This window comes from Cricetulus griseus, chromosome 6 (assembly GCF_003668045.3).
Source record: "Cricetulus griseus strain 17A/GY chromosome 6, alternate assembly CriGri-PICRH-1.0, whole genome shotgun sequence".
In the NCBI taxonomy this organism is placed as follows: domain Eukaryota; kingdom Metazoa; phylum Chordata; class Mammalia; order Rodentia; family Cricetidae; genus Cricetulus; species Cricetulus griseus.
The window spans coordinates 49582793-49596418 of record NC_048599.1 but is presented as its reverse complement, the minus strand read 5'-3'; the positions used below and the strand labels follow the sequence as shown (position 1 = coordinate 49596418).

The following is a 13626-nucleotide window of genomic DNA, read 5'->3' as shown; positions in this document are numbered from 1 at the left end:
TGTGTGATGCGTCCGGAACCCCGAAGCCCAAGCCCTTGGACGGCGAATATCGCAGGAACACCAAGAAACCGGCACAGAGGATCTGGTGGACACCGCAGGGGTAGCCTGCCCCTCCCGAAGTGACTCCAAGGGCCACCCGACCGCATCTCTGGCTTCCCTTTCCAGTCATCAGATTGCTGCCTCCGCTGCCGCAGCTGGGGGAGGGGGTCTCAAGAGCCCGCCCCTGCCGGTGATTGACGGGTAGTTTCCTCCAATGGCCAACGCGCTCAGCCCCGGCGGGCAGGGAGAAGGGCTGCGGCTGGCGGAGGAATCTCACTTGCCCTTTAGTCCCGGGCAAGGTGTTGCGGCCGGCGCCATTTTCCGAGCCGCCTGTCTCGGGTGCCGCCATGTTGGTGAGGAGAAATCACCGTTACGGCCACTGTCCAAATCCCCGCTTCGCTGCACGCCACCCGCCGGCTCCCACGCCTCAGCCTCCGGCGGCGAATACAGACTAGAGCGGCAGCGCCGGCAGCGCGGGGCCGTTGCCCAGTCCTTGCAGTTAGAGCCCCATCTCTCTGGCGTGGTTGTTAATAGACTGGAAAGTCTGTGTCTGTGTCGCTCACTAGTAACCGTGAGTTTTTACCACTTCGTCACCCGTCGGCGGCGGCCGGGAACAGGTGCCCGCAGGCGGCGCAGGGGTCCTCCCGCGCCCGCCGCCGCCGCCGCCGCCGGCCTCCAGACCTGCCCTCCAGCCCCGCCCCGTTCTTGACCAAACATGACAGACTCTGAACATGCAGGGCACGACAGGTCGGGAACCCTTCTTGTCTGTCTTTCTGTCGGATGAGAGAGAGGAGGAGGAGGAGGAGGAGGAGGAGGGGTCGGGGCGGCGGGAGCGGGCCGGGGCCGGGCGCCTCCTGCATGACTTAGACGTCTCTGTGTGGCTCCATCGGTTCCGTGACGCGCACCTTGGTCCACCGCAGCTGGCTGCCTGCCGGCCGGCCGCGGGGAGGCCGACCCGGCCGCGCCCGCCTCCCGGAGCCGGGGTCGCCGCCGCTCGCCGCCCCGCCCCGCCGGGCACGTGCGAGCCCCCCCCCGGCCCCCGGCGGCTCAGTCGTCGGCGCCGCGCGGGCGGCCGTGGCGTCTCTGCTCGCCCGGGCCAGTAACCAACCGGTTGGCCGGCGTCGGCAGCCCCGTCGGGACCGGCCCCGGAAGGCTCGCTAGTAGGCCTTTTGGATGTTTGCCTCCTTACCCCGAGTCCACCTCTGAAAATAAACATGTTGTAGTTTTGAGGAGGAGGAGGAGAAAAAAAAAAAAAGAAAAATCTCTTCCCATCCCCCACCCCCAGGCCGTGTGTCTGCTGCAGTCCTGTTACCCCCACCCCCAGGAATGTGAAATGGCAGTTTTTCAAATTGAGTATGGTAGTTAACACAGACTACAGATTTTTAGCGTAACCTGTTTTCCTAGGTGCTAAATACCATCTGATCATTTAGTTGAGATTCTGATTTTCTATTTTTTTTTTTTTATAAATCTTGCTGTGCTCCGAGAGGCACGTTCTTGGTGCCATTCAGTGATTTGGTGACATTTACAGACTACAGCATACCTAAATTTTAGTTAGACTTCAGATGTGCATTCATATAGCCAAATCATTTTTAAGGGGGGGGGGAGAGGCAGAGGAGGACTTTTATTAAAATTCCTGGCGCAAAATCTTAAGCATCTGATTCTTAGAATATTAACTTGAAAATCTAGGTGCTCACATTGCTTTGTGTATAGATATAGTCAGAAGTAGACATTGTGTTACTAGTGTGGCCCATAAGACTTAAGGATTGCTGAGTAATATGAGCTGCTTTTGATAAAGTACACACTTTACTAAATCCAGAAGCAAAACAAAAAGTACAAAGGGATTTTTTTTAACAACTTGAATAATGTAATAAGAATTCTCCAGAAAGACATCAAGTATGTAGCAATTTTTAGATAATAAAATACACCCTTAGAACTAGGTGAAGAAGCTTGTCCTTGACACATTTTTCATAATTTTTTAAATTAATACTTCTGGTTTTGGTGCTAGCAAATGGACCTAGGGACTCTTGTACCATAGGCAATCACTCAGCTACATCCATAGCCCGATATTACCTTTCAAAAAAAAAAAATGGAAAAAGTTCCTAGAATTAATTAATAATGTTGAAAAGTCTACTGATAAAGCCAATGACAGGGTTTTGTTAATGGACTTAAAATTCATTTATATGAAAGGAAATTTGTTCTCATTTGTTAGTGGACAGAGTCACTTGAGTATATAGAATTACATACTTTACATAATGAAAAAAGCACACCACCAAATTTAGAAATCAAAATAATACTCTACTAAAGAATGATGACATCAGGACTTTCTTTTTTCTTAGACATGGTCTCACTAGCCTTAGCTGGCCTGGAACTCTAGATCTGGCTGGCTATGCTCCAGCTGGTTTAAAGGTGTGCACTACCATGTCTGTAATCGCAACACTCAATCAGAGACAGGGAGATGGTGTGTACATGTCAGACCGCCTCAAACAGCAGGACCCTGTGTTTTTAAAAAGTAGAATTTGAAGTTTTAAAATACTGATTTAGAAGTTAAAATGAAGCTTCAGATTAAGAGCTTAGTAGTAGGAATGAATGATTAGTAGCAATAGTTTTGTTTCAGATTAGCACCCCAGAAGTATATCCAGTTAGCTCAGTGTTGTGGTGCTATGAAACAAATACTTTAAAAAAACAACAAAAAACAAAAACCACTTATGTGAAAACTACATCAAGAAACTGCAGTATCAGTATGTGGTGAGTTATACTGGTAATCCTAACACTCTAGACACCAAGGAAGACTGGGCTAAAGAAGGAAGAAAACCCAACAAAACGGGAATCTATACAAAGGGCCCTTGCTCCAGCACTGCAACCATTTATTTAGCTTTATGAACTCCGTAAGAGAATCCTCTCAGAAATTTTTAAACCTTACCAAAGCAGTTGTTTGTTTTTTGTTTTTTTTCCCCAGTTGCTTTGGAGAGTTCTGAGTGCACAGTGTTTCCACTGATATGATCTGGGCCTAAGTTTAAGTTTTAGAAGCACCCCATGTAATTACAAACCGTTAAGTAAATGTTTCTTAGTCTTATCTAATCAGATCTGCTTTGATACAAAATAAAGATTTGTGTACTGCCCAGAACAATTTGTATAGAAATCTCTAAGTAGATCTGTGGTTATCTGTATTTTTACAGGTTTCTAGTTGATTCTAAAGAAATTTGAGAGAAAAACCATCTATGGACTCCTCAACTATTCTCTGCTTCTATATTATAACTCTTTTATACTATAATACAAGTTTATATGAATTATGTGGAGAATATGTAAAATTTGGCATAGAACTAGGAATTTTCACAAAGATTATTTTCTATCACTTGAAAACTAAAATACACATTCAGGAAAATAGTGGAATCTCATAACTGCTTTGACTTTATATAAGTTAAGATATAGTTTTGGGGGGGAGGAGATTCTAAATGTAAGTGAAATTCATAAAAAATGTATAATTTTCTGCTTTAAAATTATTTTCTTATACATGTTTTATATGTTGAGTGATTATGTACATTTGTTATATTTTGAAATATAACATTTTTGAAATTTGTTTTGAAAAACAAATATATATTTGAAAAATGGAGAAATAGCTATAAAGCATTACAAATATTTATAGCATGAAAACTTACATATTTGATAAAGCAGAAAGTGAGATGAGTTCTGTGGGATGTTTCTGTTTTCAGTAGGGTTATTAGGTAACTACTTACTAAAAGAGTAGTATTTGTTAGAACTGTGAAATAGGAGAGCAGTCCAGACCCAAGCCATTTGGGGAAAAAGCATCCCAAGGGGCAAATGGGAGATAGAAAAGGTCAGGACTCAGGAATGAGCTTGGTAGGATTAGGGGAAAACAAGGAAGTAGAAGCAGTATGCCAGAGGGAAGTGAGCCAGGGAGACAGTAGTAGAAGTAGAATTAGAGGGTACTTGGGTGCAGTCTAGAGCCCTCAAGGCAAATGTAAGGACCTTGATTTCACTCTTGTGTGATGTGGGAGGCACTGGATGAGAGGAAAAGCAATTCCTGCAGCAACCTAGGTACTAGGCAGTGATAGCTGTGTTTGGAAGTCGAGTGTGAGGAAGAATGAAGCAGAGCCAGGATAGCTATCTAGTAATTGCTCAGTGAATACTTGATCATTGGTAATGACGCAGGCACAAAGCAAGATTCATGAGTTATCTCTTAGTTAATTCTTGGTAGAGATGTTAGTTGAAATTACTGAGATCAACTGAGATATGTGTTGTAATAGGCCAATGAGAAAAGAACACACGGTTTTAAAAAACCAAAGGAAGAAAAACCTTTCATGGATGTGAAGATCAAAGCACTGAAGGAAAGAAGTTTAAAAGTTCTTTGATACACATTTTTTTTTAAATTAGAACATTTTAGTACTGAGTTCAAAGGTGCTGTAAACTGATGGCCTTCAGTCTGAAAGTTTATACACACCTATTATCTGATTAGATGTTTTCTTCCTTCTGTATTGGAGATTGAACCAACAGCCTTTCACATTGCTAGGTATGCTCTCTACTACAGAGTTAAGTCCAGTATGTTTCAAAATAGGCTTGTTTGAATGCATTTAAGATTTGACTTAATATTTTCTACCCTGTAAGTCTGTTACCACTTCTGCATCTGTGGACTCACCACCCAAGGTGTACCTCATTCACAACTGCAGTTTATTTTCTGCTTTTTAAATTTTTTTTTTTTTGAGACGGTTTCACTATATGACCTGGAACTCACTATGTAGACCAGGCTGGCCTCAAACTCATAGAAATCACCCTGCCTCTGCCTTCCTAGTGTTGGGATATTAGGTGTGGGCTGACAATTGGAGTTTGTAACCCTTTGTTCTGTATTAAACCAAGGTTTTGTCCTGGACAGATGGAATGCCTATTTCACAAGGATGGCTGACCTTGAATTCATCAGATCAAGCCTTCATGCCAGGGCTGTCAGGACACTGTTTTGTGATTTTTTTTTCAGAGTCATCTTCCAAAGTGACCCTGCATTATCAGTTTTTCAGGTTCAGAAGTGGACTCACCTCAGAGCTGTTTAGATTCATCATGCCAACTCATGCTCAAAACTAGTAGCATTGATCACTTTCTGTGTGAAAACTAGTGTCTCAATTGCTTATATGAATCATTTAATCCTTACAACAGTCCAGGTCTTATTATTGGCCTTCCCTTTTAAAGGTAAGAAATCAAATATGAAGATTTAAAAGTTCCCAAAGGCCCTAAGTAAATTCCCAGTAATCTAACTACAGAGCCTACACTTTTAGCCCCATAATAAAGAGAGTGTATATACATAAGAGTATCAGTTTATTCCTGTGAAATGAAGACCAGATGTTTATATCAGCGAATGTGTTCTCCATATAGAATGTTTTGTAGAAAACTATATATCAAGAGTTGCCCAGTGAACAAGAGTATGGTATTAGGACAAAGGGGTTAGTTGTAAATGACTGGTAGTCTAATGGCATTAAGCTCCAATGAAGTGATACTCACATCTCCATAATGTACCTGTCAAGGACACACTTGCATCTCTCTTAAATGTTTTCTTTTCTCCTGGACACATGGCACTGCCCATATTGTATTTCTCTTTCATTGCTTCCATTGTTGACAGCCCCTCTTTCTGTTAAGAACAGTTCTTTGCATTGCATACTAATATCTTAAATTTAGTTCTCTCTCTTTTTTTTTTTCTCCATTTGGTCCTTCTTAATCTGGTATGGTTTAATCTTTTGGTTTTATGGTTGTTTTCTTCATTCATATTTTAGAGCATTCTTATTCTAAACACACACACTCACACACTTGTGCACATAGGTACATTGTGTGATGGTTGGGTTCTGGGAGCTGTTACTTGATTGGTGTGAACACATACCAACCAAGATTATGGTAATTACATGACTTTAACAAAGACAGTTTTAACAGGTTTACTCTTGGCAAAGTAGGCTTTTTCTACTATAACTGATTTTATATGTGCTTTGTTTTTAATTTTCTGGCTTAACATTAATACTTGAGATACTAATACTGTTTTAATGCTTAAACTTTCATTTATCATATGTATATTTTTGAGTGGAAAATAAATGACTAAAGCCAGTCCCAAGTAGCTTTTAAAGTCTTAAGTTAATTAACATTAAAAGTATAACATAAAACTAGAGGATAGCTTTTGTCCCCCCACAGAGTTGATACATAATAACCTATATTTGGAATTCTAATGAGCCTCAAAATTTTACATGTCATGGTTAACAATTCATATTTCACTCCATCTCATAGTTTAGGAGCAGATGCTGTGTGGCTGAGTGAGAAGGACTACCTTCTCCATTGCTTTAAAATTATGATTACTCTTGGACGGAAATTACTGAATTATAGATAATTCTGTTTTTGTTATTTATACATTCATCCTTTGTCATACGTTTGTCTGAATCCTAAAATATTCCTTCTAAATCTTAAAAATATCAAAACTTCCAGTTACTTGGACTAATTATCTCTATATTGTATTTTAAGGAAAGTCAGCCAAGAAAGCTGCATTTTTAGTTATAGAAAATAGAAATTCTGCTATTGCATATACATTTCAGTTTCTTAAGGAAATTAATTGATGCACCAAAAACCCTAATTCTCCTCTTGCTTAAGTTTTTAATGTCTACAGGCAGTTGAGAAATGTCTTGGAACACTTGCACTTTCATGGGGCATTGAGTTCTAGGTGACTTGATTGCTATGTCCTTGAAATATACACTTGTATCTTAAAATTTTATTTTGCATAAGCAAATAAAGTGCAAATGAATAATCTGTTGTCATAAGAAACACCTTCATGGTTTGGTTGTGCATATGTTGTATCAGATGCCTCTTTTTTCTGGATGTCAAATGGCCAAGTGTGAAAAACAATAGCCAACCAAAGCAGGAGCCAAAGCCAATGTCATCATCATTATATAAACAAACCTCCAGCATATGTGAAAAAGTAGGAACAACTGTTACACTTGAAGTCTTTGTTACAAGTTTTAGTGGTCTCATTTAGAAATAAGTCATTATAGTACAGTAATGATATTTTGTATCATTTAGTACAGTAATTGCTAGATTAGCCCAGTTGTTGATTTAATTCATACTAGGGTTACTTTCACTAGAGGTAGTAGGACACCAGACAGTTGGAAGAACTTGTTTCTTGTACCTAGTCATCTATGTGTATGTATCCACAGATACAGAACAAAAACTATTGGGTTAAACAAAACTTTAGTTTTCCTTATGCAATTTTGAAATGGAAAAGTCATTATCTAGTAGTTACTTTTTTACACAAAATAGCTAACATAAATATTACCTTTTCCACATTCATTAATGTACATTTATACTTCATCTAATTGGTAAAATTATTTCAATAAAATTTTTCATTCCAACTTGTACCTATAACACCTTCTTAATTTGGAATATTCAGATTTTTACAGCAATCTAAATGTCATGTGTATGCATAGAATTACCTTACTATACTGATTAGTTAAAATGGTAAAATGGGGGTTAGAGAGATGGCTCAGAGGTTAAGAGCATTGACTACTCTTCGAGAGGTCCTGAGTTCAAGTCCCAGCAACCACATGGTGGTTCACAACCATCTGTAATGAGATCTGATGCCCTCTTCTGGTGTGCAGACAAACATGTAAACAGAACACTATATACAATAAATAAATCTTTAAAATGGTAAAATGATCAGGCAGTTTCTGATCATGTGACATCTGGGAATATTAGAAATGACCAAAGCAGAATTTAAAAAAATACATTTTAGTTGAAAACTTAAACTGAAGTATAAAGTAGAACATTTCAATCAATAAACAAAAAAAGTATTCCTATCATACCTTCAAATCCTATGGTCTCATCACCTCAAATTTACAATTAACCTAATATCAAATGGTGGATTGGCGTTTTGGATACTTACAGAACTAGTGCTCTTTGGATGTTACTAGATGACAGGTGGTTCAGTGATAGAGCCATTCAAAAATGATTTCTGGAGAATTGCTATGTAAAAATGGGGGATATTATTTGATGAATATTTTCTGTGGATTTCTGCATTTTTCAGTTTGTAGTAGTGAGCTTAAATGAAAAGGATAAAATGAAGAATGAAAATAAATTGAATCTAGTTTAATTGGTTATCTAAATACAAAAAATACAAACGTTTTATAGATATTATTTTATATGTATACTCACACACATATATATACATACATACCTACTAAGTCTTGCTGGGTGGTGGTGGCTTACGCCTTTAATCCTAGCACTTGGGAGGCAGAGGCAGACAGATCTCTGTGAGTTTGATTGAGGTCAGCCTGTTGTACAGAGCTAGTTTCATTCAGGACATCGAGGGTTGTTGCACAGAGAAACCCCGTCTCAAAACAACAACAACAAAACTATTAAGTCTCAAAAGAACTTAGCAAGGTAATTAGAATTTGATTTATTCATATACTACCCTGTTTCTGCTTACTTCAAAAATATGTGAGAAGTGTAACTGTATTCTTTCATGATGTTAAAGAGCTAAGCTTAGGTATATATTTAAAGACTTGCTAAGTATGGTGGCACAAAATTGTAATCCCAGCACCAGCTGAAGCAAGAGGATTACTATCCGTTTGAGGCTAGTCTGAGCAACATAGCAAATTCCAGGCCAGCTAAGGTTACATATGCTTTAATAAATAAACAAACAACAATAACAATAAAAAACACAGAAGATGGGCTGATGATATACTAGACATAATAGCATGTTTGTAATCCTAGTGCTAGGGAGGCAGAGATGGGGGTAGCTTGCTAGCCAGTCCGCCTACTTGGTGAGTTCTAGACCAGTGACACCCTGACTCCAAAAGAAAAGGTAGATGGTGTCTGAGGAGTAACACTTGAGGTTGTCCTCTGGTCTTCACAGTCATGTGACATGTGTCCATGTATAATCCACCCTGACAAGAACACACAGAAAATCCCAAAGTAAAAATAAAACTTCTTAGAATAAAAATGAAATTTCCTAGAAAAAAAAGGCACAGCAGTATTTCCCTCTACTTTCTTGGAAAACGAAATGGGTCAGAGAATTTGGCATTAACAGATAACTTTGTTATCCAGAAGCCAATTTTTGGACACATTGAAAGAACTGAATAAAGTGTGTACCTTCCTTTCCTGTTTTACTGAAGTTACTTTTATTTCTTTTAGTTACTTTGGGTGCTTTACAAACACACTTATAATCCTGATGAACACTCCATCTTCTGTTTGGTTGCTTTGAGGAGACTCTGGGAAGATAGTCATTCACACAGACTGCTGCTGTGTGAATATAGAATACAATGAAACAGAAATACCCCCAGGAACAGACTCTGAACTTGGTGTGTCCCAGCTTCATTGCTGCTTTATCTGTCCAGATAACCTTTCATTATTATTCTCAAAAGGAAAATAAGGGCAATTTGTTAGAATCTTTGCTGCTTGGATTTATAACTTCTTTTAATTTCTTCTTGTGAAAATACATGTGGTCTAACAATATTTTCTATTCAGATATATATATATATATATATATATATATATATATATATATATATATATAAATCACAAAAAAATCAAATAAAAAGAAAATTCCATAGATTTCTATTAACCCAGTCCTTTATTGTCAGCCCAAGTTGTCTGCCTTGGAGAACCCCATTTCCTAACAAACACTAAAATATCCAAACACTTGAGGAATGGATATATGTGACTCAATGACACTAAGATGGTTTCAGTTCCATAGTGTATTGCTCTCTACACAGAAATTTTATTTGTTCAATCTGCAGAGATCTCTTAACTATGCCCATCTCTCAGGCTAACTCTATTCACAACTTCCTACAGTGTCATCCAGACTGCCCTGACAGATGGTGTTACTGTATGAGTCCACACTCTCACAGCATTGTTTACCTCCATATCCTTGGAAAGTTTTGTTTATTGCGTGATTTTTTAAAAAATTTCCTATCTCAACCATCACTAGATTAAAAACTCCATGAAGCTGGTCACCATGTAAGTATGGGAACCATACTTGGGATTTCCAGCATCCAAGAAAATGCCAAGTGGGCCTAGCCGCCTACATGTAGTACCCGCCCTTGAGAGGCAGAGATGGGACTCTCAGAGCTTTTGGCTAGCTGAATCTGTCAAGCTGAGTCTGGATTCAGGTCATACCTTGCCTCAATATTTAAGGAAGAAAGTCATGGAGGAAGACACATGTTGCCAGGCTTTGATCTCCACATTCACACACATGTGCATGCACACCACACACACACACACACACACACACACACACACACACACACACCACACCACACCTACCTTCCAGAGGTTGGGAAATGCATCTTGTTTTCTGCTGAATTGCTGCTCTAGACATGCATTTAATCCCCAGAGTAAGTCAGAACATTAGACAGTTGTGTACTTAGACAGTTTTATTTTGTTTCCCAATGTAATTGCTTTTTCTTAATTGAATTTTGGCAGCTTGTTCTTGTTCAAATTGTAATATGATGCTGTAAGCAATAAGCTGTCCTATCAGTTTTATGAATACCCTTGAAGATAGTGTCCATTGTATTGAGTATTGTCCATTATCTCAGGCAATACAATGAGGACTCAGAGGAGAAATTTCTCTTTGATTTTATTCTCAGAAAAAAAGAAAGTGGATCCTTATTATTATTATTATTATTATTATTATTATTATTATTATTATTATTGTCGTCCCTGGAAGCATTGCTATCCTACTCTTGATCTTGTTCTCTGAAACTCAGGGTTGAATTTGTTGCTAAGACTTAGTTTTTTTTCCCGCATATACTTGTAAATTTTTTTTCCTGAGATACTGGTGATTGAACCTGTAATGCTAGGCAAGTGTTCTACAGATGAGCTATGTCTACAGCCATTAAAAAAAAAAAAGTTCTAAAATGGGTGAGAGCAGTGGTTCTCAACCTTTCCAATGCTGCGACCCTTTAATAAGGTTCCTCATGTTTTGGTGACCCCAAACCATAAAATTATTTTTGTTGCTACTTCATAACATAAATTTTCTACTGTTATGAATTGTAATATATATTTGTGTTTTCTGATGGTCTTATGTGACCTCTATGAAAGGATCATTCTACCCACAAAGGGGTTGTAACACAGGTTGAGAACCATTGGGCTAGATACACAATTCAGCAGCTAAGAACATTGGCTGCTCTTCCAGAAGACCCAAAATTGATTCCCAGTATGTCATGGCAGCTCACAACAACCTGTAATTCCAGCTCTAGGGGATCTGACACCTCTGGGCTCTTTGAGCACCCACACTCATGTGCACAGACATGCACACACACACTCTTTCTCAAAAATAGTAGCAATTTTTTAGAAAATTACTCTAAAAAGAAAACTTTGACATAAATTTTTAAAAAATTGGCCGGGCATGGTACACACTTTTAATCCCAACACTCAGGAAGCAGAGGCAGACAATCTTTGTGAGTTTGAGGCCAGCCTGGTCTACAAAGTGAGTTCAAGGACAAGCAGGGAAGTTACACAGAGAAGCCATGTCTCTAAAGAAACAACAAAAATTTTATTAAGGCAGGGTTTTGCTACCAGGACCAAGCCATTCTTGAATTAACTTTAGTTCTGGCAGGCATTGAATTTGCAGAACTGCCTCAGCTTCCCAAGTAACTAGGATTACAGGTCTATACTACCAGGCCCAGATAATTAATCTTACCCCTTAGCCTAGTATAAAGGAAGCATGGTTAGCCTTATATTAAACTTTGGGATTTTAATTAATTTATTTGCATATTTTATAGTTTGTCCAGTAAGATTTTATAAATACATTTCTGGCAGTAATACAGATGTCACTAGGTCTTTTATAAAAGATAAGAAATCTGGTTGGTAATAAAAACAAATTCAGTGTTTTCCACATTGAAGTTAGAAATAGAGAGAAAAATAAGATTTATTTCATACCAAAAAGGAGCCTAGGTATTAAAGTTCAAATTGGTTCACTTAGGGATTATGAAATTGCCCCTTTTTTGGTTTATTTTGAAAAATCACAGGATTGACTTAACAAGGAGAGCTGAGGTATTTACATTAGAACTTGGTTTGAATAGTTTCAACCCCTTTGATCCTCAGTCATACAGCTAAAGAAGAGAACATTACACACCTGCTGTCTTATGAGTTGGGACCTACTTTGAAGGAATTCCGACTTACAAGCCTTGCTTTTAGAGCCCTGTTTGGGGAGCAGCAGCCCCTTTGTTTCTTTCTATTACAAAACAACTTTCTGAGAGTGTTACTTATCATTTTCATTTTGTATGTGTTTTGTTGGCATGTGTGTCTGTGCACCATGTGTGTGCAGTATTCTCAGTCCAAAAGAAGGTGCCTGATCACCTTGGAACTAGAATTATAGATGGTTGTAAGCTGCCCTGTGAGTGCTGGGGATTGAATCACATTCCTCTGGAAGAGCAGTCAATGCTCTTAACTGATGAGCCATATCTTCTACAAAACAATTTTTTGTGTCACAAATGAAGTAACAGCTTGAAGTAGCATATGTGGCTCAGGAGAGCCAAACTATAAGACAAAAATAACCATGAGTGGGGCTTGGAGAGATGGGTCAGCAGTTAAGAGTACTTGCTGCTCTTGCAGAGAGGACTAGAGATTGGATTTCAGTTGGGGTCTGTCACCCTCTTCTGATCTCCACAGGTACCCCTCCACATGCTTTTACATACACACACACACACACACACACACACACACACACAGAGAGAGAGAGAGAGAGAGAGAGAGAGAGAGAGAGAGAGAGAGAAATAAAAATAAATACTAAAAAATAGCCATGACTATCATGTAGACACTGGAAGGCATTTAGATGGATGAACAAAAGATTTCCCATCTTGAGTACAGGACAGGTGTCAGAATTCTATCTGCTTTTGAAAGGCATGTTGTCTTTGGTTATTGGTTGGTAACCTTCCCTGTATTGGTAATTTGCACAGCAGAAAGCACTAGCTGCATTGCAGATTTCTCCCTTGCTGTCAGCAAGAGCCCTAGGGCTGCACTGTTATCTATAAGTATTAGATCAGTTATTTCATATTGGTTTGTTGTGTTTCTTGGGTCACACAGTTTCTGTTTTCATTTTTAGTCAATAAAGTTTTAGTTAATAAAGTTTTTCAAGTTAGATGATCCTATCCAAAAAGATAAATTTCCTTTCAGATACTTCTAGAAAGACATGATCTTTTGAATTGAGAAGGAAATGTTTAAAATGGTCTAATTCAGTGATTCTCAGTCTTCCTAATGCTGTGATCCTTTAATACAGTTCCTCAAGCTGTGGTGACTCCAACCATAAAATTATTTTTTGATACTTCATAACTGTGATTTTGCTATTATTAGGAATTGTAATGTAAATATCTGATGTACAGGATGTTTGATATACAATCCCAAAGGGGTGGGAACCCACAGGTGGAGAATAGTTACTGAATTGTTACATAGTGGTTTTATTTAACAGTTATTGTACAAGTTAGGTGTTGAGTAAGTATGTTACTGATTGAGCAAGTAAAAGTTATTATTTGTAACACAAGAAAGGAATTCTGTTATCTATGCTATAGAAATACTTTTGCATAGAGTTAAGTAAAACTTTCAAAGGATGCCATA

General features: G+C 38.7%; 1 protein-coding gene across 2 annotated transcripts in view; it reads left to right on the top strand.

Moving 5' to 3' along the window:
• The first annotated feature begins 316 nt into the window (after positions 1–316).
• Positions 317–13626, top strand: part of Zc3h6 (zinc finger CCCH-type containing 6) — a 50859-nt gene continuing 37549 nt past the window's right edge. Inside the window, exon 1 of one of the 2 annotated variants that reach the window (XM_035446257.1) lies at positions 317–392. Coding sequence is in view for 1 of the 2 variants with exons in the window: in XM_027421838.2 (XP_027277639.1) it covers positions 755–786 (32 nt within the window). In the remaining variant the exon portion in view is untranslated. Of the gene's footprint in view, positions 787–13626 lie in introns of both variants that reach the window. The other variant, XM_027421838.2, reaches the window with a different exon arrangement.